At 55.2% G+C, this 25,541-nt stretch overlaps 11 protein-coding genes across 11 annotated transcripts; 6 read left to right on the top strand and 5 right to left on the bottom strand.

Moving 5' to 3' along the window:
* Positions 1 to 105: 105 nt before the first annotated feature.
* DL89DRAFT_266668 (Phosphoribosylaminoimidazole carboxylase) lies at positions 106 to 1,949 on the top strand. Its single transcript, XM_040887167.1, has one exon. It carries the CDS (start codon positions 143 to 145, stop codon positions 1,892 to 1,894), a length of 1,752 nt encoding a protein of 583 aa, XP_040744025.1. The 5' UTR covers positions 106 to 142; the 3' UTR covers positions 1,895 to 1,949.
* DL89DRAFT_134344 (uncharacterized protein) lies at positions 1,859 to 3,630 on the bottom strand. The gene has a single exon (XM_040883346.1). The coding sequence runs from the start codon at positions 3,390 to 3,392 to the stop codon at positions 1,968 to 1,970; it is 1,425 nt and encodes a 474-aa protein (XP_040744024.1). The 5' UTR covers positions 3,393 to 3,630; the 3' UTR covers positions 1,859 to 1,967.
* A 1-nt stretch (position 3,631) lies between these two features.
* DL89DRAFT_134340 (uncharacterized protein) lies at positions 3,632 to 5,097 on the bottom strand. The gene has a single exon (XM_040883345.1). The coding sequence runs from the start codon at positions 4,997 to 4,999 to the stop codon at positions 4,097 to 4,099; it is 903 nt and encodes a 300-aa protein (XP_040744023.1). The 5' UTR covers positions 5,000 to 5,097; the 3' UTR covers positions 3,632 to 4,096.
* A 740-nt stretch (positions 5,098 to 5,837) lies between these two features.
* On the top strand, positions 5,838 to 7,311 carry DL89DRAFT_266667 (CoA-transferase family III). The gene has a single exon (XM_040887166.1). It carries the CDS (start codon positions 5,926 to 5,928, stop codon positions 7,252 to 7,254), a length of 1,329 nt encoding a protein of 442 aa, XP_040744022.1. The 5' UTR covers positions 5,838 to 5,925; the 3' UTR covers positions 7,255 to 7,311.
* Positions 7,312 to 7,744: 433 nt separating this feature from the next.
* On the top strand, positions 7,745 to 8,473 carry DL89DRAFT_292124 (uncharacterized protein; the record flags this gene model as incomplete). Its single annotated transcript, XM_040890260.1, has 1 exon — positions 7,745 to 8,473. One exon carries the CDS (start codon positions 7,745 to 7,747, stop codon positions 8,471 to 8,473), a length of 729 nt encoding a protein of 242 aa, XP_040744021.1.
* A 73-nt stretch (positions 8,474 to 8,546) lies between these two features.
* DL89DRAFT_134330 (uncharacterized protein) lies at positions 8,547 to 9,013 on the top strand. The gene has a single exon (XM_040883344.1). It carries the CDS (start codon positions 8,600 to 8,602, stop codon positions 8,867 to 8,869), a length of 270 nt encoding a protein of 89 aa, XP_040744020.1. The 5' UTR covers positions 8,547 to 8,599; the 3' UTR covers positions 8,870 to 9,013.
* Positions 9,014 to 9,212: 199 nt separating this feature from the next.
* Positions 9,213 to 10,099, top strand: DL89DRAFT_266666 (uncharacterized protein). The gene has a single exon (XM_040887165.1). It carries the CDS (start codon positions 9,265 to 9,267, stop codon positions 10,087 to 10,089), a length of 825 nt encoding a protein of 274 aa, XP_040744019.1. The 5' UTR covers positions 9,213 to 9,264; the 3' UTR covers positions 10,090 to 10,099.
* Positions 10,100 to 13,219: 3,120 nt separating this feature from the next.
* On the top strand, positions 13,220 to 14,769 carry DL89DRAFT_266655 (FAD/NAD(P)-binding domain-containing protein). Its single transcript, XM_040887164.1, has one exon. The coding sequence runs from the start codon at positions 13,289 to 13,291 to the stop codon at positions 14,699 to 14,701; it is 1,413 nt and encodes a 470-aa protein (XP_040744018.1). The 5' UTR covers positions 13,220 to 13,288; the 3' UTR covers positions 14,702 to 14,769.
* Positions 14,770 to 14,774: 5 nt separating this feature from the next.
* On the bottom strand, positions 14,775 to 15,836 carry DL89DRAFT_222448 (uncharacterized protein; the record flags this gene model as incomplete). The annotated part of the gene is made up of 1 exon (XM_040884584.1): positions 14,775 to 15,836. One exon carries the CDS (start codon positions 15,834 to 15,836, stop codon positions 14,775 to 14,777), a length of 1,062 nt encoding a protein of 353 aa, XP_040744017.1.
* A 7,579-nt stretch (positions 15,837 to 23,415) lies between these two features.
* Positions 23,416 to 24,165, bottom strand: DL89DRAFT_266654 (uncharacterized protein; the record flags this gene model as incomplete). The annotated part of the gene is made up of 1 exon (XM_040887163.1): positions 23,416 to 24,165. A coding segment is annotated over exon 1 (429 nt), but the record flags the coding sequence as incomplete, so codon positions are not given.
* A 437-nt stretch (positions 24,166 to 24,602) lies between these two features.
* Positions 24,603 to 25,489, bottom strand: DL89DRAFT_266653 (uncharacterized protein). Its single transcript, XM_040887162.1, has one exon. The coding sequence runs from the start codon at positions 25,435 to 25,437 to the stop codon at positions 24,613 to 24,615; it is 825 nt and encodes a 274-aa protein (XP_040744015.1). The 5' UTR covers positions 25,438 to 25,489; the 3' UTR covers positions 24,603 to 24,612.
* Between the last annotated feature and the right edge of the window lie 52 nt (positions 25,490 to 25,541).

The following is a 25,541-nucleotide window of genomic DNA, read 5'->3' as shown; positions in this document are numbered from 1 at the left end:
CAACCTAATCCGCAACCGCGGTTGGGACCATTGCTGGCAATCGCCAGGAACTGCAACCTTTTCTTTTCCGAGAAAACCATCGTTGCTCGAAAAGCGCTATTCCCCCCCCCCACACTCACCTTCCCCTTGAAACTTTTTCATAATGGACAAGCAGGTTATCGGTATCCTTGGCGGAGGCCAGCTCGGACGCATGTTCATCGAGGCGGCTGGCCGCATGAATGTCGAGGTGCGGGTGCTTGACCCGACCGCTCTCTCGCCTGCCAAGCAGATCAGCAACTCGGACAAGCACATTGACGAGCCGTTCACGTCCTCGGAGGCGATCAAGAAGCTGGCTGATGGCTGCGATGTCCTGACGGTGGAGATCGAGCACGTCAACTGCGACGAGCTTGCCAAGATCGAGAGCCTTGGCCTGGCACAGGTCCGCCCGTCTTCCAGCACCGTGCGACTGATCCAGGACAAGTACCTGCAGAAGGTGTATCTGGCTGAGCAGAGTCTGGCCCTTCCCGAGTTTGTCGGGTGTGATTCGCTTGACGAGGTTGTTGCTGCCGGTGAAAAGTTTGGCTATCCATTTGTGCTCAAGTGCCGTCTTGGTGCGTACGATGGCCGTGGGAACTACGTTGTCAAGAGCAAAGATGATGCGGCCAGCGGGTTCAAGACGCTGGGCGAGAAGATGCTCTACGCCGAAAAGTTTGTCCCTTTCACCAAGGAGCTGGCAGTCATGGTTGTCCGTCGTCCCAGCGGACAGGTTGCGACCTACCCTGTGGTCGAGACCATTCAGCGTGACAACATCTGCGAGCTGGTCTATGCCCCCGCTCAGATTGACGGCGACATCCGGCAGATTGCGATGAAGGTCGCCACTGATACCGTTTCATGCCTGCCAAGCGGCAGCGCTGGTATCTTTGGCGTCGAGATGTTCCTTCATGAGGACGGCCGCACCGTGCTGGTGAACGAGATCGCTCCTCGTCCGCACAACTCTGGCCACTATACGATCGAAGCCTGCCATACTTCGCAGTTCGAGAACCATCTGCGTGCTGTTCTGGACCTGCCACTTGGCAGCACGGAGCTCAAGGTCCCGAACGCGGCCATGATTAACGTGCTGGGCGGCCAGAATGGCATGCAGAGCGTGCTGGACCCGTGTCTGGCTAGCCTTGAGGTGCCTGGTGCTACTGTTCATCTGTATGGCAAGGCTGGTGCCAAGCCAGCACGCAAGATGGGCCACGTCACGGTGGTTGCTGACTCTGCCCTTCAGCTTCGTCGCCGCACTGATCTGATTGTCGGAAAGCTCTCCAATGCCTCGGATGAGGAGCGTGAGCGGCTGGCTTACCGTAAGTCGCAGGAGCAGACTACCGACGGCTCGGTTAACGACGAGGAGAAGAAGGATGTCAAGCACATGAGCCCGCTGGTGGGTATCATCATGGGTTCTGACTCGGATCTGCCCACCATGCGCCCTGCCGCACACATCCTTGAGCAGTTTGGCGTTCCGTTCGAGCTGACCATCGTTTCTGCACACCGCACACCTGACCGCATGTTTGAGTATGCTAGGTCTGCCCACACGCGTGGTCTCAAGGCTATCATCGCTGGCGCTGGCGGTGCTGCGCATCTGCCGGGCATGGTCGCTGCTCTGACGCCTCTTCCTGTTATCGGCGTCCCAGTCAAGGGCCGCTGCCTGGACGGCGTCGATTCCCTCCACTCGATTGTCCAGATGCCGCGCGGCGTGCCTGTGGCTACTGTCGCCATCAACAACTCTGACAACGCTGGACTTTTGGCTGTGCGCATCCTGGGTGCCTCGTGCCCGACATATCTGGACGCGATGCAGAACTACATGGACGACATGCGGGTTGGCGTCGAGAAGAAGATTGCTCGCCTTGATGTCACTGGATGGAAGGACTACTAAAGATACGACGTGTTGCATTTTACGAGTGTCCTAAAAATAACAGTGTAACTAACACAAAACTACGATAATGTCTTTAAGCAGGGGTGGCAGCAGCGGCGATTGCTGCTTCGGCAGCTACAGCCTCAGGTGGGAGTCCTGCAGCAGAGGCGGCGGCAGCCGCAGCAGCAGCAGCAGCATTAGTAGCAGCGGCAGGCGGGGCGGCAGGCGGGGCAGCAGTAGAGACAGGCACAGCTGATGGAGTCGCAGCAGTGGATGCAACAGAGGCAGCGGCTGCCGCTCCCTTGTTTTTGACCGCGCCGATGATCTTGTCCCAGTTGAAGTACAGCGCCAGCGCAATGCCAACCAGGACAAGAATAACTAATATCCAAGTGATGATCGGGCCGAGGCAGCAGCAGACGGAGCAGCATGCGCAGCGCATACACCCCCCACAGCAGCATTCACAGCACTCGCCCACGCCCGAGTCACCGCCAGCTTTGCGCTGCTCATAGCGGTCATTAACGGATTTTCCTCTTGCGAGCTGTGACGCATTGTAACGAGTCGTGGACGAGGTGATCGGACGTTCTGGGGGCTGGTAGCCGCCACCAGACCTGACATTTGACAGGTCGACCGTAGTCATATCGCTGTGGCCATGTGAGTGGCTGCTGTTAAGAAGCGGCTGCTGGCTCTTGACAGTGGATAGGTATTCGGTTGAAGGGGATGCTCCATACTTGGGTGCCACGGGCGAGTATGGCGAGCTGACATTGCCATGCCTTGAGTGTAGCGTCGAGCTGGTATTGGCAGTGCTGATCGGGGGTGGGGGAGAGTATCTAGTCTCGCTTGATGCTTTGACACCCTTGGGTAGGTTGGAGAGGACGACTGCATTTGGGTTCAGCGGTGTTGTGCTCTTGTCTGACCGCGCGGTCTGGGGGCGTGACTCCATTCCTGGGTCAGGGGCAGTGTGTCCCATGCTCATGTTTGAGCGACCAGTTGATGGACGGGACCCGTTGTTCATCGGTGGAGCCACTCCAAGTGGATATACCCCATTCTGGTAGTTTCCATGAGTTGACGCAATCTGCTGGTATGTAGGAGCCTGCGGTGCGGGCCCCCGGCCATACTGCTGCTGCTGCTGCTGCTGCTGCATGCGTGGCGGCCCACGGTCGCCAGGATAGTGGACTGGCTCATAATGGCCACTCGAGTAACTGATATCATTGTTGTCATTATCGCCGTAGCCACCATAATAGCCCGCCGACTGCTGGGCACTGGCTGGCGGACCGTTGTGGCTGCCATGATAATACGAATCCACATTATACCCGTTGCTCTGTGGTGGGTGTCTCTGCTGTTGCTGCTGGTTTGAGCGGCTCTGGGGCGGCATGGGGTTGGCTACGTGCATGTTCTGATAATTGACGAGCTGCGGGTTGCTCGCCGGCATCATAGAAACGCCTCGGCTACGACGTGACGCGTCGTACCAGTCATCAATATCAAAATTGTCGTCTGCTTGAACACGACCAGAGCCTGCCATTGAATAATAGTATAACGCGGATGAAAGGAGGAATGTGAGGTGAGAGGGAGAGGATACAAGTGTGTAGGTAGTGAGGGAAGGAGGGAGAGGGGAGAGGACGGAGGTGAAGAGGAAAGAGGGGAGAAAGCTACTGCCTGAGTATGTTTATTTGTCGTATGATGTCCAGACCAGCAGGATAATATGTTACTTTAAAACGAGTAGGTGTGAAAAAGAGTAGTTGGGAGAAAAGAAAGCAAAACAAGAAAGAAGCACCTTTTGTTTCATGCGAAGAGTACCGGCAGCTGCTGTCTGTCTGTCTTGCATTCGTGTGTACAGCGATGGTGTAATTCCTGCTACACTGGCCATGGAGCCAAAAAGCGTGCAATAAGAACGACGTTCCAATTCTCACCACTTCTTTCCCTCTCCCCATCAATTTAGCTGGCCTGGTTTGTCAGTGTTAGGAGGGAGATGCACGCGAATTCTTCATCCATAGCCCGGGATCTTCGTGCGTTACATGTAAGAAGTGTACAAAAATCGTGCATTGGTAGCTACAGCGATCCGATTTTGCCCAGCTTTCCCCATTGGCCAAACCATTCGGACCGCTTGGATCAGACCAAAAAGCGATCGCCGAACATAAATGCAGCCAAAAATAAAAATAACGCGACATCGCACCAAGGCCATATAGAGAAAACAACCTCTGTTTCAAGAATCACTAAAGGCTAGTACTAATGGTCGCTAGGAGGACGGCTGTTAACTCCCAGACCAGCAGGGATAAAGTTGGTGCCAGGGAGCCCAGCCCCAGGCTGGCCAGGGTTGAACTGGTTCCAAAACCCATTTGGTAGAACAACGTTGTTCTTGCCGTTATTAGCAACACCGGTAGTGCCGTGGATATTGACATTTGTGGGCTTACCGTTGACGATACTGTTGCTAGTGACAACATGGTGGATAATATTTGAGTGGACCCCGTGCTGATCGTCGTTGATAATGTCCTGCGACGTCTTCTCGATGCTGTTCGGGTTGCCGCCAGGGTGCTCGATCTTCTCAAAGTGTTGACGAGCTGGAGGCCGAGAAGATTGATGGCCAGAGCTGCGGGGAGGTTCTGCCGCAGGGTGATCCTGTGGCGTATCGTGATGCTCATTAACAACCACTGGCGGATGGTCCGAGACCGGTCTAGCGCTGTTGCTCTCTGCTGGACGGCCCTGGGGAGCAGTGTGTTCATCAAAAGCAGCTGGCTGCTGATTCTGAACAGGAGGGCGGTCCTCGATTACAACAGGACGGCGGTCGCCTTCAGCTGGGTGGTCCTGGGTAGCAGGGCGACCCGGATTTTGGCCACTGCTGCTGCTATCAGTTGGGTGGTGCTGCGATCCGTCGCGATGTTCGTTAAAACCAGCTGGCGGGTAATCCTGAACAGGGGATCCGTTCTCCACTACAATAGGGGGGCGGTCGCTGTCTGTTAGGCGGTCTTGAGTAGGAGGGCGATCTTGAAGCGGCAGCTGCTCAGGCTGAGCCACATGCGGAGCTGCTGGCGAATTTGTATCCCCACTGGGGCCCTCACGGACAGCAAGAAGCTGTGTAGGGAATGCCGAGGCAGCTACAGCAAAAACTGTGATAGCTTGATAGATACGCATAGTTAGAGTGCTAGGTTTGTGGTCGGTGATTACAGTATAGGGTATAGGGCAAGAGGCTGTATAGGGGATGGGCGCGAAGGTATATGAGGGAAAGGAACAGAGTAAAGGGAGAGGGGACAAGAAGAAGAGAAAGGCGACTGACAGATAGACAAGACTAATGAATTCTCTGCCTCAGCTCGGTTGGCTGTATATTCTGCTACGTAGCCATTACTATCGTAAACAAAAGGATATTCATCTCGCCTTCGTTTGGCAAAAATGGATAACAAGAAAGGGAGGGAGGGAGATGGATGTGCTGTGGCTGTAGCAATTCCTTGTCCATATTTGTTGAGAGAACAAGGAAACTGGTTGGAAAATAACGTCAACAGCGCCACCAGAGCAGCGCAACAGACAAACATCTAGCTACAGCTGCCACTGCAATATTGTTGCTCATATGAATACCGCAATTTACCTTTTGACCGTAGATACCAGCGAGTGTTTTGGGTCTGAGAGCCAGCGGACCAACACCTAGCCCTTAAGAAATTCTGGTGGTGAGCAAATCAGCAGATAGGCAGTTTGGGTATGTGGGTAGCACTGGCCCTGGCGATATACATTGCGTGTGAAGACGCATGGGCGCTATTGTCTAGCATGGCACGCCTCGGCATTCTGCCAAAGCAATGTCCTGCTTCTCACGCTATACTCTACCATCTGGCCTTATTGGGCTCCAGCAAGAGTGGTTGTGGCAGAGCAGAATTCATTGTCAAGAGCTATGACCCCTGGGAGCAGGATTGCGGGTGACATGTACAGAACAGTGGGTTTATATAGAGGTCGACCGGTCAGAGGATGCATCTGACCAACCTCTCCTCAATGTTGATATCCCATCTACGGTTATTTCAAGTATGCCATTCGTACATCAGCTGTTCGGCGCTGCGAGGAACCATCCGGTCACCATGACACTCCCGAAGCGTCTGCTGGCCACTCATGCAACTAAATCAGTCGGTCCACTGACAGGAATTCGTGTCCTTGACATGACGCGCGTCCTCGCCGGACCCTTCTGCACGATGCTCCTCGGGGATCTCGGCGCAGAGGTCATCAAGGTCGAGCACCCAGCGCGCGGCGACGACACTCGTGCCTGGGGTCCTCCATTCAAGCTGTATGAAAAGCAGGTTGGGGCCATTGAGGGTGTGACATCCAAGGGTGGCTTGTACCGCCAGCCACCCCTGTTCAAGGGCGAGAGTGCGTATTATTTGTGTGCCAACCGCAACAAACACTCAATTGCCATTGACATTAAGGTCCAACAAGGGCGGCAGGTCATTCTGGATCTGGCCAAGGAATCCGATGTTTTTGTTGAGAACTACGTTCCCGGAAAACTGGCCGAGTACGGGCTCGGCTATGAGGACCTGAAAAAGGTCAACCCGAAGCTCATCTACGCATCAATCACAGGATATGGCTCGTCGGGGCCTTATGCAAACAAGCCAGGATATGATACCATCATCGAGGCCGAGGCTGGTCTCATGCACATTACTGGCGAGGCCAACGGGCCACCGGTCAAGGTTGGCGTGGCTGTCACCGATGTGACCACAGGCATCTACGCCCACAGCGCAATCCTAGCTGCTCTGCTGTCGCGAGTAAAGTCTAATGTCGGCCAGCACCTGGACGTGTCGCTGATGCAGACACAGGCTACGGTCCTGGCCAACATTGCCTCAAGTTACTTGGTAGGAGGCAAGGAGAGCAGCCGACTCGGCAGCAGCCACCCGTCGATCGTCCCCTACCAGGTGTTCCCGACCAAAGACGGCAGCATCTGCATTGGAGCTGGCAACGACAAGCAGTACAAGATCTTCACCGACGCCATCAGCCGACCGGATCTGCTTGAAAACCCAAAGTATGCGACCAACGCAGATCGCGTGCAGAACCGCGATGAGCTCGTTGCCCTGATCACTGAGGCGCTGAGCGACTGGAAGACTGACGATCTGGTTTCTCGGCTGGAGGGAAGCGGCATGCCGTTCGGGCCTGTCAACACAATTAAGCAGACATTTGAGCACCCGCAGCTAGTTGCACGGCAGGTTGTCAAAGAAGTCGAGCATCCATTTGCAGGCATTCTCAAGCTGGTCGGCCCTGCTGTCGAGTACTCCACCTCAGAGGTTGGCGTGCGTCTACCGCCACCTATGCTTGGGCAACATACGGAGGATGTCATGCGCAGTGTGTTAAACTACTCTGATGACCAGATCGAGAGCGTGGCCCGTTCTGGCGGCGCAATTTTGTACGACTACAATATTTGAAGTCAATTAAAAATTCTGGAATAAATAGGCCAAAGCAAAACGTGGTTGCATTGCAAGGTCTTCACTGGAGATATCTGTGCGCTTGCAGCTTGCAGAGCTGCCTGGCTGCAGGAGTAGTAGAAAAGTGGGGGTATGGAGCTTCAATGATGGCCATTCAGCTGGCTGCCTCATTAAATCACTCGACATTGTCGACCACCAGACAAACAGCCTGGCCACTGCAGCTGCTGCGAGGGGTAGTTGCACCAGCTGTTGTTGCGAACTTGACTGCTGCTTCTACCGCCGCTGCTGCTGCTTCTGCTGCTGCAAGCGATCTTGGACGAAGCATATCAAAGTCGTCGCCAGGCACGTCGATGGTATAAAACACAGGTGAGATCCAGCAGTTCCAGCAGTTCTCCTCAAGCTACCTACCAGCATACAGCTCTTTCTCTTGCCGCTAATCAATCCCAATCCTTCGCCACCCTCCGTCTAAGCGTAATCTTACTCCTCAATCATGCGTACTGCCGCCTCGTTCCTTGCCATTGCCTCTGCTACCGCCTTTGCCCAGGAGATCGGTGCCACCGACGGCCCCAGCATCGTCTCGGGCTCCAACGCCATCTCAGCTCCAAACGTCAACAACGGCTGGCAGGCCGAGGGCTCCTTCTTCTCGGGTGCCGATGGCGGCCACGGCAGTCTGTTCAACAACATCGTCGGCAGCTCGTTCTCAACCGTGAACAGCAACAGCCTGTCCAAAGGTAACATCATCAACAACCCATCGTTCACCTCGGTTTCCGGCAACGACGGGTGGACCGCCAACGGCGATTCCAACCAGCTCGGCCCCGTCGGGAACTTCTTCGGCCATGGATTTGTCCGCCGCAGCGGCGACGTCGTCTTTGCCAGCAACCACCACCAGCTGAACCGTGCTCCAGGCTTTGTCCACCCTGCCTTTGTCCACCCAGCTATCGTTGGTGCGGTGTACAGGCGCAGCAACGACGTCGTGTTCGCCAACAACCATCACCAGGCTACCGTTGCTCCAGGAGTTGCCGCTCTGGGAGTTGCCGCTCCGGGACTTGCTGTTCCTCAGTTTGTCCAGCCGGTCTTTGGGACTGCTGCCCCGCAGTTCATCCAGCCTGTGGTCCAGCCAGCTTTTCAGCCTGTGGTCCAGCCGGCTTTCCAGGCTGCCCCAGTCGTTGCTGCCGAGCAGAACGGCCAGAAGGCAACCGTCATCCAGAACCAGGCGTAGCTCCTATTCTCATCACTAATATCTGGCCGTGCTGAGCACGAGCCCATTGCACTTGATGCTCTTCCAATATATCCTGCATTCATATCACCAATCACGCAATGCAAGCCAATGCTGCCTACGTCATAAATGTCGACACACGCTATTGTCATCATCCTGACCAACAATTCACGAGCTGAGCAATGGCGCAACAGCAGTAGTCAGACCCCCGCCTCTCCCCGATTACGTGCATTTGGCTCGGCTTCATTTCAGAAACCGCACCGCATTGACAAAGAGACGGTCCTAGCCCAAAGAACAAATGCTGCGCACGCTAGCGACGGGGAGCGGTGTGGTTTGTTTGCGGCGTGGTTGTTCGCGGTGTGGCGATATCTGGCAGATAATGGCCACGACAAAGCCTAGCAATTGTCACAGAAACAAGCGGACCAGCCCTCGCCAAGTAGACATCAATTGGCAGAGACACAGCAACAGCCTTGTTGGTTGACCAACAGTAATGCAGACCATTTGCGTGACCGGCGAAACAAGGGAGCTGTAGGAGAATGGCTCCTACCGGCAATTGTGCTAACGCAAACTTTGAATCCCTACATCACAACCAGCTCTAAAGGACAGTCTAAAGGACAGTCTAAAGGACAGTCTAAAGGACAGTCTAAAGGACAGGCCCGCCTAGTCCCGGATCTCTGGTATAAAACCAGACCAGTCGCAGCCGGAGCCAGCCACCGCTACAAGCTACTGATCTCTACCAGCTCTTACTCCTCACGACTAATCCCTCGTCAACCACAGACTACAAATCTCCAACCATGCGTACCGCCACCACCTTCATTGCCATCGCCTCTGCCTCGGCGATCGGCCAGGAGATTGGCTCCACCGACGGCCCCAGCATTGTCTCAGCCCCCAACGCCATCTCAGCTCCGAATGTCAACAACGGCTGGCAGGCTGACGGCTCGTTCTTCTCTGGCGGATCCGGCCAGGGCGGCAATGCTTTCACCAACATTTTCGGATCGTCTTTCTCGACCGTGAATAGCAATGATGTATCCAAGGGCAACATCGTCAACAACCCATCGCAGTCCCATGTCAAGGGTAACGACGGCTGGACTGCAAACGGCGATTCGAACCTGCTTGGACCCGTCCAGAACACATTCAGCGCTGCTGGGTTTGTCCGTCGCAACAGCGATGTCGTGTTTGCTGACAATGCCCATCAGGTGAATGTTGCACCGCAATTCGCCCACCCTGAGTTCGTCTCTGGCGGCTTTGCGCCAATCGGCGTTTCTGGCTTCGTGACTCCTGGCTTCGTTAACAACGGTGTTGTCAGCAGCGTCTTCAAGCGCAACGGTGATATCGTGTTTGCTAATGACCACCACCAGGCCAGTACTGTTGTTGGCACTGCCTTTGGCATTGCTGCTCCGCAGTTTGTCCAGCCCGTGTTTGCTCCAGCCTTTGTCCAGCCCGTGTTCACTCCTCAGTTTGTCCACCCAGTTGTCGCCGAGTCCATTGCTGCCCCAGTTACAGCTTCTGCTGTTGTCCCGGAGGTTGTTGCTCCCGTCACTGCAGCTCCTGTTGCCAGTGTTCCTGTTGCTGCTGAGCAGAACGGACAGAAGGCCACTGTCATCCAGAACCAGGCCTGAGTCAAATACGAATACTGCTATCATATAGTTGAGCTACATTCCGCTAATCTTTACCTACCTACATATAAGATTTTATAACCCAAAAAGTGTCCGACCGTCTGCTAGAACCTTCATAATTGATTAAAAAAATAAAACTTTTAAACCTCCAAGCGAGTTTGGATAAATTGCTCTTTAAACTCTTTTTTGATCTTGAAACCAACGTGACAAGCTGTTATTGTAGTGGTCACAGGTCTTCACTAGATATCTCCATTGGTTCAGCGCAAGAGCTGCTCTCATTGTCGGTCGGCCTGATAACTTCCATGGTGTCATCATGGTGGTCATCACCGGCTGCGCAACACCCTTAGGATATTCATTCATGAGCACCTATTGAATAAGGCCATATAGCTCTTCTAGTGGTCATGCAATATTTGTGGATTAATCTCATAAATTAATTTGTCTTATGAACATGCGTAAGCAGTAGTATTTGGGCCACAATGGATCCAGTCTGTATAGACTGATTCAAGAGACTGTATCAGTGCTAAAGGCCCCAAGAACCATGCAAGCCAGATCATTTTTAATATAAAGTTCTTAATGCTATGCATCTGCAATACAGCAAAACTGAACAGCATCGTTTCTCTTCTTGTTTTGCCTATTGAATTTCTCAAATGAATATTACCTGCAGCACTACTGTCATAAAGATATCACTTGGTAGTACTGGTTTCTGTGATTCTATGTTGCCCCGCCTAGAGCAGTTTGTACACAGCGTCAATATCATCAAAGAGCATACATACATGCTTGCACGATGGATATTACTCCATCAACTAGCTGACGATGATGCTTTTGATCCAGCAACATTTGTGAAAAAGGGTTTTTTTCGTTCCATTTATTTATTTATTTATCACAACCTGAAGGCAAAGATGACCATATCTGCCGAGGACTTCGTCAACCGGAAGGACAAGTCAAAACTGTCGAGCGCAGATTTCGGTGATGTAATTAGATACCATATTTATGATTATCTAATACATAATGGTGATATCGAGCTACATGGCGTACACAACATGAATCAGGTAGCAACATACGTGGATACCGAGCTGATGACAGCATACAAGAACAACATTGTGTTGTTCTATGGCACTTGCCTACAGCGTATTCTGGCCAAACTGATTGATATTCGCAGCCGCAAAAACACACTGCACAGTACAATAGGCAATGTGTCCAAGGCTGAGTTCAATAATGCATGTCAAGTGTGTATTTATACACCTGCACAGAAGCTCCGCCAGGCAGTTGCCTCTAGACACCCTGATCTCAGTGTGCTCACCCCACCGATGCTTGCAATCTACAAAAAGCTGGCACCAGTCCTTAATGCCTATGATGCCAAGTACAGATTCGCCAAAGACAGCCGATACTATGATGCCAAGGTAAATCCACTTAAGCATCTGCGTGCATACATTCGTCTATGCCAGCTTATCGAGAATGAGCAGCTTGGCAAGTCTCCCCCCCAATGCTTGCCTCTGCGGACATCATGGATCCCAGGCCATGTGCGCTTAGACAAGCAAATACTCAAGCAGGTGTTTATTTCGAAAACACGCGAGCAGGTTACAGAGATCAACACAGCAAAGAGAACAGCAACAGAGGCAAGGAAAGCAGCAGAAAAGGGCAAAAAATTGGCCAAGAAGGCTGCACGCGAAGCAGCGAAGATGCCATCAGGTGCAACAGAGGCTACTGCAGCAGACATTCCGGCATGTTCCCAACCCGCGGCCCTACCAGAGATCGAAGAACCCAACTGTGAAGTGGCATGGCCTTCTCTGCTGTACAAGCGAGTCATGTATGTGGGACATGACACAATACAGGCGAGCCTATTCGTCTTGGCTCTCGAACCGCGATCTCGCAGCAGTTCTAAACTTCAGAATCATTTTCCAGTCACTCTGTGATTCAGGCAGTATTCCTGAACTGTTCTGTCGTTCTACGGCCATTGCTGCCGATGCTTCTGGCACCACCCCTGCAACAAAGAACCCGCGCAAGAGGCGTACAGCAGCAGGCGATTCTGCTGCCAGCAGCAGCGAGCCAGCGCTGAAGCGCCTACGCTGAGCAGGCCATCAAGATGGGAGATTTCCATGACCGCCATTGCATCAACAACCATCCGACACGTTCAAATGACCGGTTCGCCGTGATGCCCTTATAGACGTGTCAACCCATGCTGACTAGCAGCTGAGCTCGCATCGCGAGCAGAGCAATTCTAGTATGCACATGAGTACAATAAGGTGCCTCACAATACTCTTCTCCAAATGCAATGGTCCAAATATTCTTTTCAGGTGTTGCTGCCTTTATTTGCATTCTGCTGTTGTCAGTACGTCTTCCAGTTGACACATGCTCAGGAATCCGGGGAATTTTCGTGAGTGAGGAAATAAAAAAGAAAAACAGTCACAAATGATATCTCGCATATTTTCAAATGCGCCGGAAGGGGTTTATGCAGCTGTCTTGTGTGCGGCGCATTATCTCACATACAGGAATAAAACAACTCTTGCTGTCACAGGCTGCAATCCACCGAGTCCACCAGAAAAGCAGATATGTTTAACAAAAAAGAAAACGAAAAAAATAATTGTTTTGGCGTGGGACTCGGTGGCCATGGGTCCAATTGACGGCATATACCAGCGCCATGGCGCAAATTATTCAACCCGATATTATCCATAGCGACATCCATATATCCGTATGTGCCAAACGGATAATATATCGTCATCCAAAGAAAAGCAGCGCAATAACAAAGTCAATTGGACCACTACCACTCTGTGCGTGCGACTTCAACTCAGGGCAAACCGCATAAGCGCATGCAAGGCTGCAGCAAATGGATGGCTTAGGGGGGACATCGGTCAGACTCGGAATTTTATCGATTCCACAACTGCGGAGGCTGATGGAGAAACATTCCGCTGCCATTGGCCTGAATTTCATGCTTACGAAAATTCCCTCTGTTTGGCGCAGCCAATGTAACCCACACGTTAGCCCGCCCCGCCCCGGAATAATCCGTCTTACCCGTCACCACGCCAAAATGCTACCATGCAATTGTTGATATTCTCCATACCGACTGTGAGAGGACAAACCTGGTATATAAAAGGGCAGGGCCAACTCACCCTCACATTTTGCCTATTAAAGCTCAGTACTCATTACTACATAGTTTTTATATTCCTGAATATCGTCAATACAAGCACACACAAAATCACCCAATATGCTTCCCAGATTTCGTTCTACACTCTTGGCCCCTACGCAGCGCGCCATTTATTTCCGGGCCCGTCCAATGTCCACCATCGTCCCACGCACAGAGCCGCAGAAGAAAACACTGGTTCTGTTGGGCACAGGCTGGGGATCGGCCACGATCCTGAAGAACATCGACGCGAAGAAATTCAACGTTGTGGTGGTATCGCCGCGCAACTACTTTCTGTTCACGCCCCTGCTCCCCAGCTGCACAGTCGGGACTACCGAGAACCGCTCGATCATGGAGCCCATCAGACACATCGTCGGCAAGCGCAATGTGAAGTTCTACGAGGCCGAGTGCACAGACGTCAATGTCGCCAAAAAGCAGTTGGTGCTCGAGCGCACCTCACAGGCGGTTTCATCCGGCTCCGACAACCTAAAGACTAAGATTTCCTACGACTACCTGGTGGTAGGGGTTGGCGGCACATACAACACGTTTGGTACACCGGGTGTCGAAGAGTATGCGTGCTTTTTGAAGGAGATGACCGACGCCAGCAAGATCAAGCGGCGGCTCAAAGATGCCATTGAGAATGCCTCGTTCGACAATATAACCGAGTCAGAGCGCAGCAGGCTCCTTCACATGGTTGTGGTGGGCGGCGGGCCCACGGGCGTAGAGTATGCTGGCGAACTGCATGACTTCATGGTTGAGGATATGAAACGGTGGGTGCCCGAATTGGCCAGCAAGTTCCGGATCACGCTAATCGAGGCCTTGCCCAATGTTTTGTCGTCGTTCGACAAGAGACTGAGCGAGTACACGAAAGCGATCTTTGAGAAGAACAACATCGATTTGCGCACCAGCACCATGGTCAAGGAGGTCAAGGACAAGGTGGTGGTCGTGCAGAACCCTGATGGCACCAGCGAGGAGCTGCCGTATGGGACGCTGGTGTGGGCAGCGGGAATCCGCGCTAGGCAGTTTGCGCACACATTGCGCGAAAAGCTACCAGATGCGCAGACCAACCACCGCGGACTGGTAATTGATCAGTATCTGAGAGTCAAGGGCGCCCAGGATATCTGGGCATTGGGCGACTGCACGGTGACGGAGAATGCACCGCTGGCCCAGGTCGCCTCGCAGCAAGGCAAGTGGCTGTCAAGGTCGCTGAACATGATGGCAAGGGACAGGTCGGTCACTGACACGTTTTGTCAGATGGAGGAAAGAGCACAGCCGTTCAAGTACGTGTCTAATGGCTCGCTGGCGTATATTGGTGGGGAGAAGGCGATTGCTGAGCTGCCGTTCTTCAACCAGCACATTACGGTTGGTGGGCCATTGACCTCAGTGATGTGGAAGGGGTACTGCCTGTGGGAGCTGTTCTCGGTTCGCAGCAGCATGTCGGTGGCTACGGATTGGGTTCGGCGGGCGCTGTTTGGCAGAACCGTGAGCGTAGATTAAAATTGAATATCTCCTCTAGTTTTTTGTACCCATGCTGTCATGAATATGTATTTCCATTTGAGCTAGCACAGTCTTAGTACCAAGCACTCCAGCCCTCAAACATCCTGGATAAAGAGTTCGGATCAGTAGCCTGCTGGATAAGCTCATTAACCTGCCCCTCAACGCTAATATTGGCATTGAGTCGCTTGCCCACATGCAGGATGGACCGGCTTGCCTCCTTATTGTCTTCAGCATTCATCGGCAGGGCGGCATTGGGCTGCGACGACATCCTCGTGCTGTTGATGCTGGCGGTCCGTTCGATCTTGTCGCGGCGCAGCGGGATCAACGACCACATGTAGAGTGGATCCACCTTGAGCACATTCAGAATAGTGATGACCACCCGGGCGTTCTCGCGCATCTTGTCTAGGGCGACACGGCAGCTCTCCTTGAATGTGGCCTCCAGGCCAAACATACCCATGCCGTCTTGCATTTCGCGGGTCAGACGGAATGGCACCAATTCGGGCACCGGTAGCAATCTGCCCAGATCAAAGGCAATTCCCAGGTCGATATGCACCAGCTCAGCAGTGCGGGTGTCCACAAGGATGTTCTGCAGATGCCTATCGCCGATGCCCAACGCCCAGCCGGCCATTGAGGAAACTGCTGCCGACCGGATATACACGTCACGGCGCTCGAACCACGTCTGGGCATCGTAGAACATGCTGTAGAAGAAAAAGCGGAAGATGGGCGGGGCCTGGGCGCACACGCGGGAAAAGATGTCGAGCTTCTGCTTTGGCGTCACGTCCTTTTGTTTGTGGACATTATGCACGGCGGCGCGCATTTGCATGGTGGTGGGCGCGTCAGGGCGGTATTTAGACTCGTTCTCGCGGAACCACTCGCCAAAGGGCATGGTGCTGTCGACCCACTGCAGCACACCACAGCGCTTGGTCAGCGGCACTACCATGTAGGTGCGAATATGAAGCCGGTCTGCAGGCGCCATGAAGCTGTTGATGACCTGGAACAGCTGCTCAATAACTGCATCCTGGCGCATATCATCTTTGCCCTTGACCAGCTGCTTGTACCGCTGCCCATCGGAGCCCAAAAGCCGCAAAATCTTGGGCAGATTGATGCCACCGGCCAGCGAGTACCCCTCAGACATGGATGAGATGAATGGCACGCAGGTGTAGTCGCCGGGCACGCCGATCGTGGGCCGGGCAGTGAACACGGGGATGTTTTGCGGCAGATCATGCAGAAGCCGCGAAATGCGCATCTTGCTGCCAAACCCGATAATCTTGTTGACCAGCTTCGAGCTCCGGTACTTTTCGGGAACAGCGCTGACAGCTAGCTCAATATAGACCTCGCACATCTGGTCGATGGCATCGACGATGCTGCGCAGCTCGGCATCAGTGGACTTTAGTTGCAGCAGAATGCCCTGGGCAGCCTTGCACCGTTTCTCCTCCATGTCATCGGTCTCTGTGCGCTCCCTGCGCTTGCTCGAGGCAGCGCTCGATGTGCGGTTGGCGTTGCGCAGGGCAAACAGATGGCCGATGATGTGATACGGGTATTCGACGGCCATGCGGTACACCAGACGCCTCAGCACCAGATGGAACGGGGTCTCGTCAGTGCTCAGCCGGGCACACAGCTGGTGGGCCAGCGGCAGGAACTTGGCGCTGGCAATCCGGTCCACGGTCTGCTGGGCCAGAGTCTCGGCCATTTCGGGCGCAGACGCATGGGTCATTAGGAGTGAGACCAGTGGGTAGACGCTGCTGTCGAACGACCCGGAGCTCTCAAGGCAGCGCGCAAAGGCCCACACAGCAATCCGCAGAAAGCCCGAGATCTGCGACCGCATGTCCAGGACCTCGGCTTCATCTTCGGCCACCTGGGCCTCGAGCCGGCGGAGAATGCCCCGGAGCCGCGCCTGCTCCGAGCCATGAGACTCACGGATGGCCAGCTCACACGCGCGCAGCTCGCTGTGCTTCTGCATGCGCACGGTGATGGCCGCCTCGTCGTCCATAGAGCCCAGCAGCTCCTCGCACTGGCGCTCGGCAAAGGTTGCCAGGACATGCAGAGCCTTGCTGGTCCACGCTGTGGGCTGTGCCGAGTGCAGGAGCGCAGCGGCCGTTTTGAAGTGCTCCTCCCACAGCACCGCCGGCCGCTCGATGCGCTGGCAGTCCATCCACTCGCCGATAGTCAGCGTGACGCGCGCCAACAGCATGCGGTCCCCGGCTGTGATCTCTCGGCGGTGCTGCGTCAGCATTTCGATGGCCAACGTGCGGCTGCCAGCCTCCCACAGAACTTCAGCCTCCCACAAGCGCAGCTCAAGGTCCTCTGTTGGCGCCAGAGATTTCAAGCGGAACACGTGGTTCATGGCCGTCTGCCAGTTGTGGGCCCGGCGCGACACATTGCAAGCCTGCAGCGCAGCCGCCTTGTATTGAGCAAACACTGCCGGTACATCGAGCGCCTGGGTTTGGGCCATGGCATCGCAGACCGAGATCTCGTGCAGCGCCAGGTTCAGCAGATACAGCGTTTCCTGATCCCTGCCAGGCCGATCGGTGCCCACACGGTCCAGCACTGACCGGACGATCCTGGCGGTCACCAGGAGATCACGGTTCTCGAGGGCTTTGTTGGTGATCAGCGGCATCAGTAAGCCGATAGCCTTGCCCACCCGCCGCTCACCGGTGCTATCCTCCCGCACCAGCAGCTGGCGGGCCGCCCGCTCCGCTGCCGCTGTCTGTCCGTGGGCCCGCAGACTCAAGATATTAAACAGCGTCTGCTCGGTGCTCAGCTGGCCGCCCAGCAACACCGAACTGGTGCCCGCCGGACAAACAGGCGCTCCAGGAACCTCCCATTTGGCTAGCCGCCACGCCGATGCAAACGCCGCGTCGCCATGGCTCTCCGGCGCTACCGCAGTCAGCATGCCCAGCTGCACCAATGTGCTACCGATCTCCAGCCCATTGTTGTCGCTACCGGCGGCCTCCTGGTACATCAGCAAAGTGCGCCAATCGGCCTGATTCCAGCACCGCCGCATCACATCGCTGGTGGTTGCCACGCTGGTCAGCAGCCGCGCCGCCGCCTGATTGCCTAGCCGCTGATACGATGTCATCAGAAGCGCACGCGCATCGCTTGTCAGCTCATCGAGCCGCGGTCTCGCTTCATCCGAGCACGTCAAGTCGCATTCCAAAAGAAACACTGCTGTCTCAGGCATATCCAGTCGGGACGCCAGTGCAGCCAGCTCAAACAGAGGCAAGGGCACCAGTTGCAGAAACTCGCGGATATCCGTGTATTTGGCGTCCAACCGCCGCACCTGCAGCATCCGCGCCACGATCTCCCGCGCCAGCTGCGGCGACTCCTCACGCCAGTTGTGCGCCAGGTCCAGAAGGAACCCAGCCACCTCGCTGCGCATTGCCTGGCCTGCCCGCAGCACCCGGTTCAGCACCCGCGGCAGCAGCGGGCCAGCCACACTCGGGTCAACCGAGAGCAGTCCCAATGGGTACTCTTCACCAGTGCACTCGGGCCGCGACGCCAACGAGCATGTGAGCTGGCATAGCGCCTGGCTGGGCGTGGCTCTTTCCGGACACAGCGACAGCAGATGTGCATCGTCGAACTGAGTCGCGAACCGCAATGCCTGCGGCTGCCGTGGTATCGACCGCATCAGGTGCAGGCTCGAGAAGATCTGCTGGTCGCTGTCTCCGAGCTTGTCGGTTGGGTCGTCCATATGCACCGCTGCATTGATGGCCTGGCATACAACCTCAAGGTCTGTCGCCTGCCGGAATGTCCGGCACACCAGCCATGGCAAGTCATCGCCGACATCATCGCAGCTACCTTGAGCCTGACTGCCTGCTTGCTGCTCAAACACCTCCAGCAGCAGCCCACTCTGCATTAGCGGCGCCAGCACTCGCTCCCTCGCGATCTGGTCGCCGACAAACCCAGCAATGTGCCTGTCGACTGCCTGCTTCACCTCTGTGAGCTTCACAACGGCAGATACCGCCAGATCAAGCTTACCTAGCGAGGTAGCCCCCGGCGAATCCTCCGGTACTGTCAGCTGCAGCAGCCGCTCAGTGCATTCAACCAGGATCTCCGCACACGCACCAGCATAACATTCGAGCCTTAGGTACCGCGTCGCGCACTCGGCTATGTCGGCCAGGCCCATGCGATCATCAGACTCCCTGACTGCCGCAACAGTGACAACAAACCCTGGCCGGTGGCTGACCATTTCAGCGATCTGGTCCAGAGCTGACCCGAGCATTAGCCATGGACCCCCGGATTCGCTCGGGTAAGCCCTGGCCACCGCGTCGATGACAGCCGCGAATACCTCCGCAAAACACAAACTGTGCTTGGTTTGCCGCAGCAGCGAATCAGCCATGCCTGCCAGTAGATCCACCGCACACTGGCTGAACCTGTCGCGCGGACAGCGATCGAGCAGCAGGCATGCACATGCAATCTGCACATGCTCAGCTCCACTCCACGCATTGACAAGTAGACGCGCCGCCGAAATCTGCACCACATCGCTGCCTGCTACCTCACTCGATACCATGTCAATGAGCAAAAGGACCGCTGCCAGGAGTCGCTGCCGATCGTACCCCACTCGTGTCTGCGCGAGCTGCAAGTGAAGCCGTGTGATTAACTCGCACACGCGGGCGCCAGTCAGGTACTCGTGGACCGAGCCCGCGCCATGAGCCCGCGCAATATGCTCAATCGCACCAATAACCGGCGCACGGCCATAGTAGACACTCCACTGCGGCATGTTGACTTTGGCATATTGGGTCTCTGCAAGCCCAGCGCAAATCCGGCCAGCAGACGTAAGCTGGCCAATGTCAAGCTGTTTGATCGAGACCAACCGCAGCAACTGGAACACCAGGTCGGATGACCGATCGGTTAAAAGATCCTCGAGAACAAGAGACGTGAACTTCGGAACCAGCAGTTCCTCGCGGATCTTCGCATACCGGTCCACATCCGCCGCCGATATCACCAAGGCATGTGCAAACAGACGCTCGAGACAGTAGTTGCGGAGCCCTGGAGCCAGATCACTGACCAACTCCCCGGCCCTCGCAATATCACCCTCCACCATACGATCCACTGCCAACTCTGCCACCACCCGGTCGCCAAACTCCGGGTCGCCGCTAGTGAGCCCCGCTGGCAAAGTGCCAAACACGTCTCTGTCTATCCGCAGTAGCTCAGGGACATACCGGGAACACATCGTCACCACATCAGTACCGCTGACAGTCTCCGCAATATACGCCAATAGCCGATGGCAGAGACTCGACACCACATGCATGTCCGCTGTGAGCTGCTTAAGCAAAATCACCAGTGCTCCAGGAACAACACACTGCGACTTTGCCACCAGCATCGCCAGGCCCAGGTCGCGTGTCACTAGGTTGCTGATGCTACCCGAGGTGCCTGCCATTTCATACACCACGGCACCATCCTTTGTGATGAATTTGAGCCGCAGCCGGTGCCCAGCGAGCTCAGCCTCAGCCGCCAAGCGCGCACCAAACCCGGGCGACATCTGCACGCAGTCCGTCAGCACATCGACGCCGGAACCCTCCAAGGCTGACAGTGCTCTGCCCAAGCCATGCTCGTTGCGGCTCCACGGCCCGGCAATCAGCCGAATAAACGCCGTTTCCACACACACGTCGACTCGCCCATTCTTGGCCTCCACCGCCAACCACGCAATGAACCGCGCCAAGTCGTTGTCCACCGCCTTATGCTCCTGGGCAAAACACCGCACCACACGGGCGACTGTAACAAGCACCGCGTGCATTGTGGGCATTTCCAATGCGTCGCTGTCGAGGAGCCCGAGTGCCCGGTCCACCAGTTTCTGTCCGGCTGGCCCCGAGGCTGCACCGGCGCGTATAACGCAGTCGGATATAAATTCGCACGCTACAAGGAACGATGTGTCGTCCAGGCCTGTGATTGCTTCCTCAAGCGCTGTTGCCAGCCCAATGCATTCTCCAGACATGTGCACCACGCTGACAACCGACGCCAGCCAGCGCCACGGCTCCGGATGCAAATCACAGGAGAAGCATCGCATGCGCGTCTCGCACAAATGCCCTGTCTGGCTTTTCCCGCGCCGACTGAGCGACCGCTGAGTCGGGTCAATGGTCAAGGTTTCCGATGACTCGCCATAGCTATTTTCCGTACTCTGTGCACCTGCCACTGCCCCCAACTGGCCACCGACAGAGATATTACATAGCGTCTGTGAGTTCGCAGATGAAAACAGTGACTGAAGCACTCCAGCTAGCATTGGCTGGTGCTTATGCACACCTTGCGTCCAGCCGTGCGTGAGACTGAGTGCCTGGCACACCAGATCAAGATGCATTTCCGAGCCTGCAAGTGACTTTAGCAGCTGCGCATATTCATCTGCAAGCCGCTTAGCCCGGGATTCCGAGGGTGTTGCGTCGATGTTGCCAGGATTGAGTGCCGCTGCTATGAACTCCACCGCCTGCCACACGACATGGGCTATGCAGGGGATCGCCTGAACCGTCTCGTCCGCAACTGCCTTGGTCATGGCTTCGAGCAAATTGCGCGCTACCAGCCACCACTGCTCAGCAGACAGCGGCGTTTGGCAGGTCCTTCTGCCACCAAGATATTTCTCGCATGTGTTTTGGTCGCCACTAGCTAATATGCGATCAACAAGCCGCGATGTCGCTGCTTGATCGGCTGTAACCGCATCCAAAACATCAAGGGCCTGGTCGAACTGCAGCTCGAACCCCCATGCCGCCGCAGGAACTGCCATATCCGATGCATACTCCACTGACCGCCGACAGCAAAGTCCCCCTAGCCCCAGAGCCCGCCCCACCACCTTGACGAACAAATTACCAGGCCAATGCAACTGCACTGCCCTGTCGCAAAGACCCATGATGGCTCTGCTGACAGCACCGCCGATCGCCTCGTCACTGGCCGCTAGCTCCTGCAGCACAGCAAGCCGCGGCGCAAGTATAACTGCAAGCTGCACGTAATCTGGGTCTCGAATCTGCCCGCATACATGCAAAGCGCTGGCCGCCTGCTCCCAGCTCTGCAGCCCGTCAGCCACTGCGCCCCGACACAACATATCGAGAACCAGTCCTGCAACTCCGCACAGCTCCGCCTCAATGCCAGCCAATGCATGCCTCCAGACCATCAGGCTATTGCACTGCGGCTTTGGCTGTGTGTCCAATGAGTCCAGGGCACGGATCGCCCCCAGAACCCACTCGACCAGCTCGCTCGGCTGCTTCTTATCGCCAGCAAGAACCCCAACCAGTGCGCCGTAGCACTCCTGGTAACGCCTTTTCGTCATGCTTTCCGGATACATATAGATGATAAACCACACCACCTGTGCGGCTCCGCGAGCATTCGCAATGCCGCTGTCCTCGGCCGACCCAAGGGTGGCTAGGAGCCGCGACAGCGACGTATGGCCGGTGCGCATGCGCTTCCGCCGCCTAAGCGACCCCTGGCTGTCCTGCGACCGGTCGGCACGGTCCAGCAATTTGACTGCCAAAAATCCCACTGTGTCGAAGAACCCGTACTGGAATGGATCCAGTGTCGTGTGCAAGTACTCCATCACCGAGCGCCCCGGTCGCGATTTACAATGTACCATCGGCCACAACGAAAGAAGCGCGCGAGGAAGCGACATGAACCGGAACTTGTCCCACGACCCCGTCGTCAATGTCTTCAATGCCATCTCTAGCAGCGCCCAGCCGTCGTCGCTGTCCGCCAGGTTGCAGTATATGAGCCTGGTTAGGATCCGGATGCACCGCAGCACCGAGTGTTTTGTATGTGTGGACCGCGTCGACCACAGATGCAGACATGGCGACAGTAGCTTCATGGAGAGCTCGGAATCCCCAATCGCTTGATCGTCCGGCAGGGCAATTAGCACCGCGTTGACTGTATCGATGATATGCATATGGCACGGGTTCTCGCGCTCATAATAGCACAGGAACTCGGCACAAAACCCCATCACCGGTTCCCGAAGCTTGGCCATTCGCGCCGGGTTCGCGCTGCTCACCACTGCTGACAGAGTTGCCGCATACTCGACATCCCCGGGCACCACTGCTGCTGCCGAGGCTGCCGAGTCCTGCGACTCTGCCACACTATCAAACCTTCTCAGGAACCGAATACACAGACCAACCACTGCCAGGACCAATTTATCCCCGCAGCCACGCAGATGCGGCGGATGCGCCACCCACGCCCTTAACACCTTGCCATAGTCCAGTCCCAGCACCGGCACCAGTGACGGATCGTCCGCAAATGCCTGCGTGATATGCTTCGCCATGAATTTCGCCAGCCTGCCCGATACATGCGGAATCATGGCAATCCAGATATGCCGCACATGGCCTGAGTACTGCGACTGGATCCTGCTGGCCATGCGCTGGCCCGCCAGCGACAAGTCAAGGCCGTCTTGGCCGTGCCTATTGATGAACACCTGCGACTCCTTGATTAGGATACGCGCGGTCCACGATACAATATGCTCACAGACCTCTTCACTGAGCGTGTCCATGATTGTGCTCTGTTCTCGCTGCGACTCCTCGGCGAGTATCTCGGCTATCTGCTGTATCCCGTGTGTGCGCTCCGTGGCCTTGCTGGACTCGAGTTGCTCAAGCGGCTTGAGAAGCGCTGGGTCGATAGCCACCTTGCCGCTTTGCCACGTACCAGCGGTGTCCTCTTCGGCTACTAAATTGACGTGTCGCCGTGAGCCACTCATTTTGGAGGGTTTCATATAGTGGAGAAATTAAAATGCGAATAATGAAAACTAGAAAAACACACGCGAAATGAATGTTATGAAAGAAAAAGCCCTGACTCACTGCATTCAGGGCAAGTGTTTCTGGTGTGTCCGAAAGGGTCGTCTATTCTCTGGTACTCAGCTGCTGATCAATTTACGGCTTCAGCACAAGGAGGGGTATTATTCTTTGGGAAATCACAAGTTAAAAGCCAGTGACTTCACAGTATAGGACCCTCCCCCATGGCTACCTTAACAGTACCATCACCAGATATGCTTTCAACTCCGACCAAGGTGTGAAGGAGGACCTATTCTCAGCTACCCGGTATCCTCAACGGAACACTCTGGCTCGACGTGCCAGGTGGGGTGGAGCTAGGCCAAGCGACGGAGGCTGGACCCCAAGATGGGCGACATGCTCGTGACTTGCAAAGAACATGTTGGTGAACTGGGGGATCCGCTGGCCACCAGGCCCGATCTCAACATGCCCAGGTACAACTAGGCCGGCTCTCTTGCCGAATCCAGTATCGCCACCCAGGGCCCCGGGGAATGGAGCCAGGCCGTCTTGGAGCTGGAATTCGCCAGATAAACCTTGAACGAACCCTTCAGGCACGCCGCCGGAAGCGAGTACTGACCCAATACTCCCAAATCCGCTGTTAATGTCTGGAGATGAAATTCCAAGCGATTCATCGGTGACGCGCGCTCCAATTGAAACCCCGTGTTGCTGGCAGAAAACAGGGGTGGCAAGTGCTAGTACAAACAGCTTCATATGATAGAGCAGCAGATTCTCGGTTGAAGGATAATTGCTGGATCCATGATGCTTTGGAGAGACAGGCTGCCTTTATACTCTGCTCCGTGGCTTGTGGTGCCAGCATTTCTGCGAAATTAAAAACAAATATTCGAAGAAAACTGTGGACAAAAATGTCATTTACAAAACGCACAATAAACCACCACTGGCAGAATAGATGGAAGAGCCAACATTGTGGAACCAGTCCTACTCGAACAATAATAACGTTGGTACCAAGTGCATGCTCGGAACAACTAGACAGTCGTAGACGTCAACAATGCGACAACAATGACATGTATTTCCCATTTCAGTGTGCCACATATACCAATATATAGACGATTGCATAGCGTTGAGTGCGCAATACATGGAATGTGATGTATTTGGGTTGGGATACAAGCTATATCTAATTATCAGCTAATGTAGCTCAACTATATGATAACAGTATTCGTATTTGACTCAGGCCTGGTTCTGGATGACAGTGGCCTTCTGTCCGTTCTGCTCAGCAGCAACAGGAACACTGGCAACAGGAGCTGCAGTGACGGGAGCAACAACCTCCGGGACAACAGCAGAAGCTGTAACTGGGGCAGCAATGGACTCGGCGACAACTGGGTGGACAAACTGAGGAGTGAACACGGGCTGGACAAAGGCTGGAGCAAACACGGGCTGGACAAACTGCGGAGCAGCAATGCCAAAGGCAGTGCCAACAACAGTACTGGCCTGGTGGTGGTCATTAGCAAACACGATATCACCGTTGCGCTTGAAGACGCTGCTGACAACACCGTTGTTAACGAAGCCAGGAGTCACGAAGCCAGAAACGCCGATTGGCGCAAAGCCGCCAGAGACGAACTCAGGGTGGGCGAATTGCGGTGCAACATTCACCTGATGGGCATTGTCAGCAAACACGACATCGCTGTTGCGACGGACAAACCCAGCAGCGCTGAATGTGTTCTGGACGGGTCCAAGCAGGTTCGAATCGCCGTTTGCAGTCCAGCCGTCGTTACCCTTGACATGGGACTGCGATGGGTTGTTGACGATGTTGCCCTTGGATACATCATTGCTATTCACGGTCGAGAAAGACGATCCGAAAATGTTGGTGAAAGCATTGCCGCCCTGGCCGGATCCGCCAGAGAAGAACGAGCCGTCAGCCTGCCAGCCGTTGTTGACATTCGGAGCTGAGATGGCGTTGGGGGCTGAGACAATGCTGGGGCCGTCGGTGGAGCCAATCTCCTGGCCGATCGCCGAGGCAGAGGCGATGGCAATGAAGGTGGTGGCGGTACGCATGGTTGGAGATTTGTAGTCTGTGGTTGACGAGGGATTAGTCGTGAGGAGTAAGAGCTGGTAGAGATCAGTAGCTTGTAGCGGTGGCTGGCTCCGGCTGCGACTGG

The sequence above is a fragment of the Linderina pennispora genome (genome assembly GCF_002104995.1).
Source record: "Linderina pennispora strain ATCC 12442 chromosome Unknown DL89scaffold_5, whole genome shotgun sequence".
Classification (NCBI taxonomy): Eukaryota; Fungi; Kickxellomycota; class Kickxellomycetes; order Kickxellales; family Kickxellaceae; genus Linderina; species Linderina pennispora.
The sequence above is the reverse complement of the archived record's forward strand: the minus strand, read 5'-3'. Positions and strand labels throughout refer to the sequence as shown.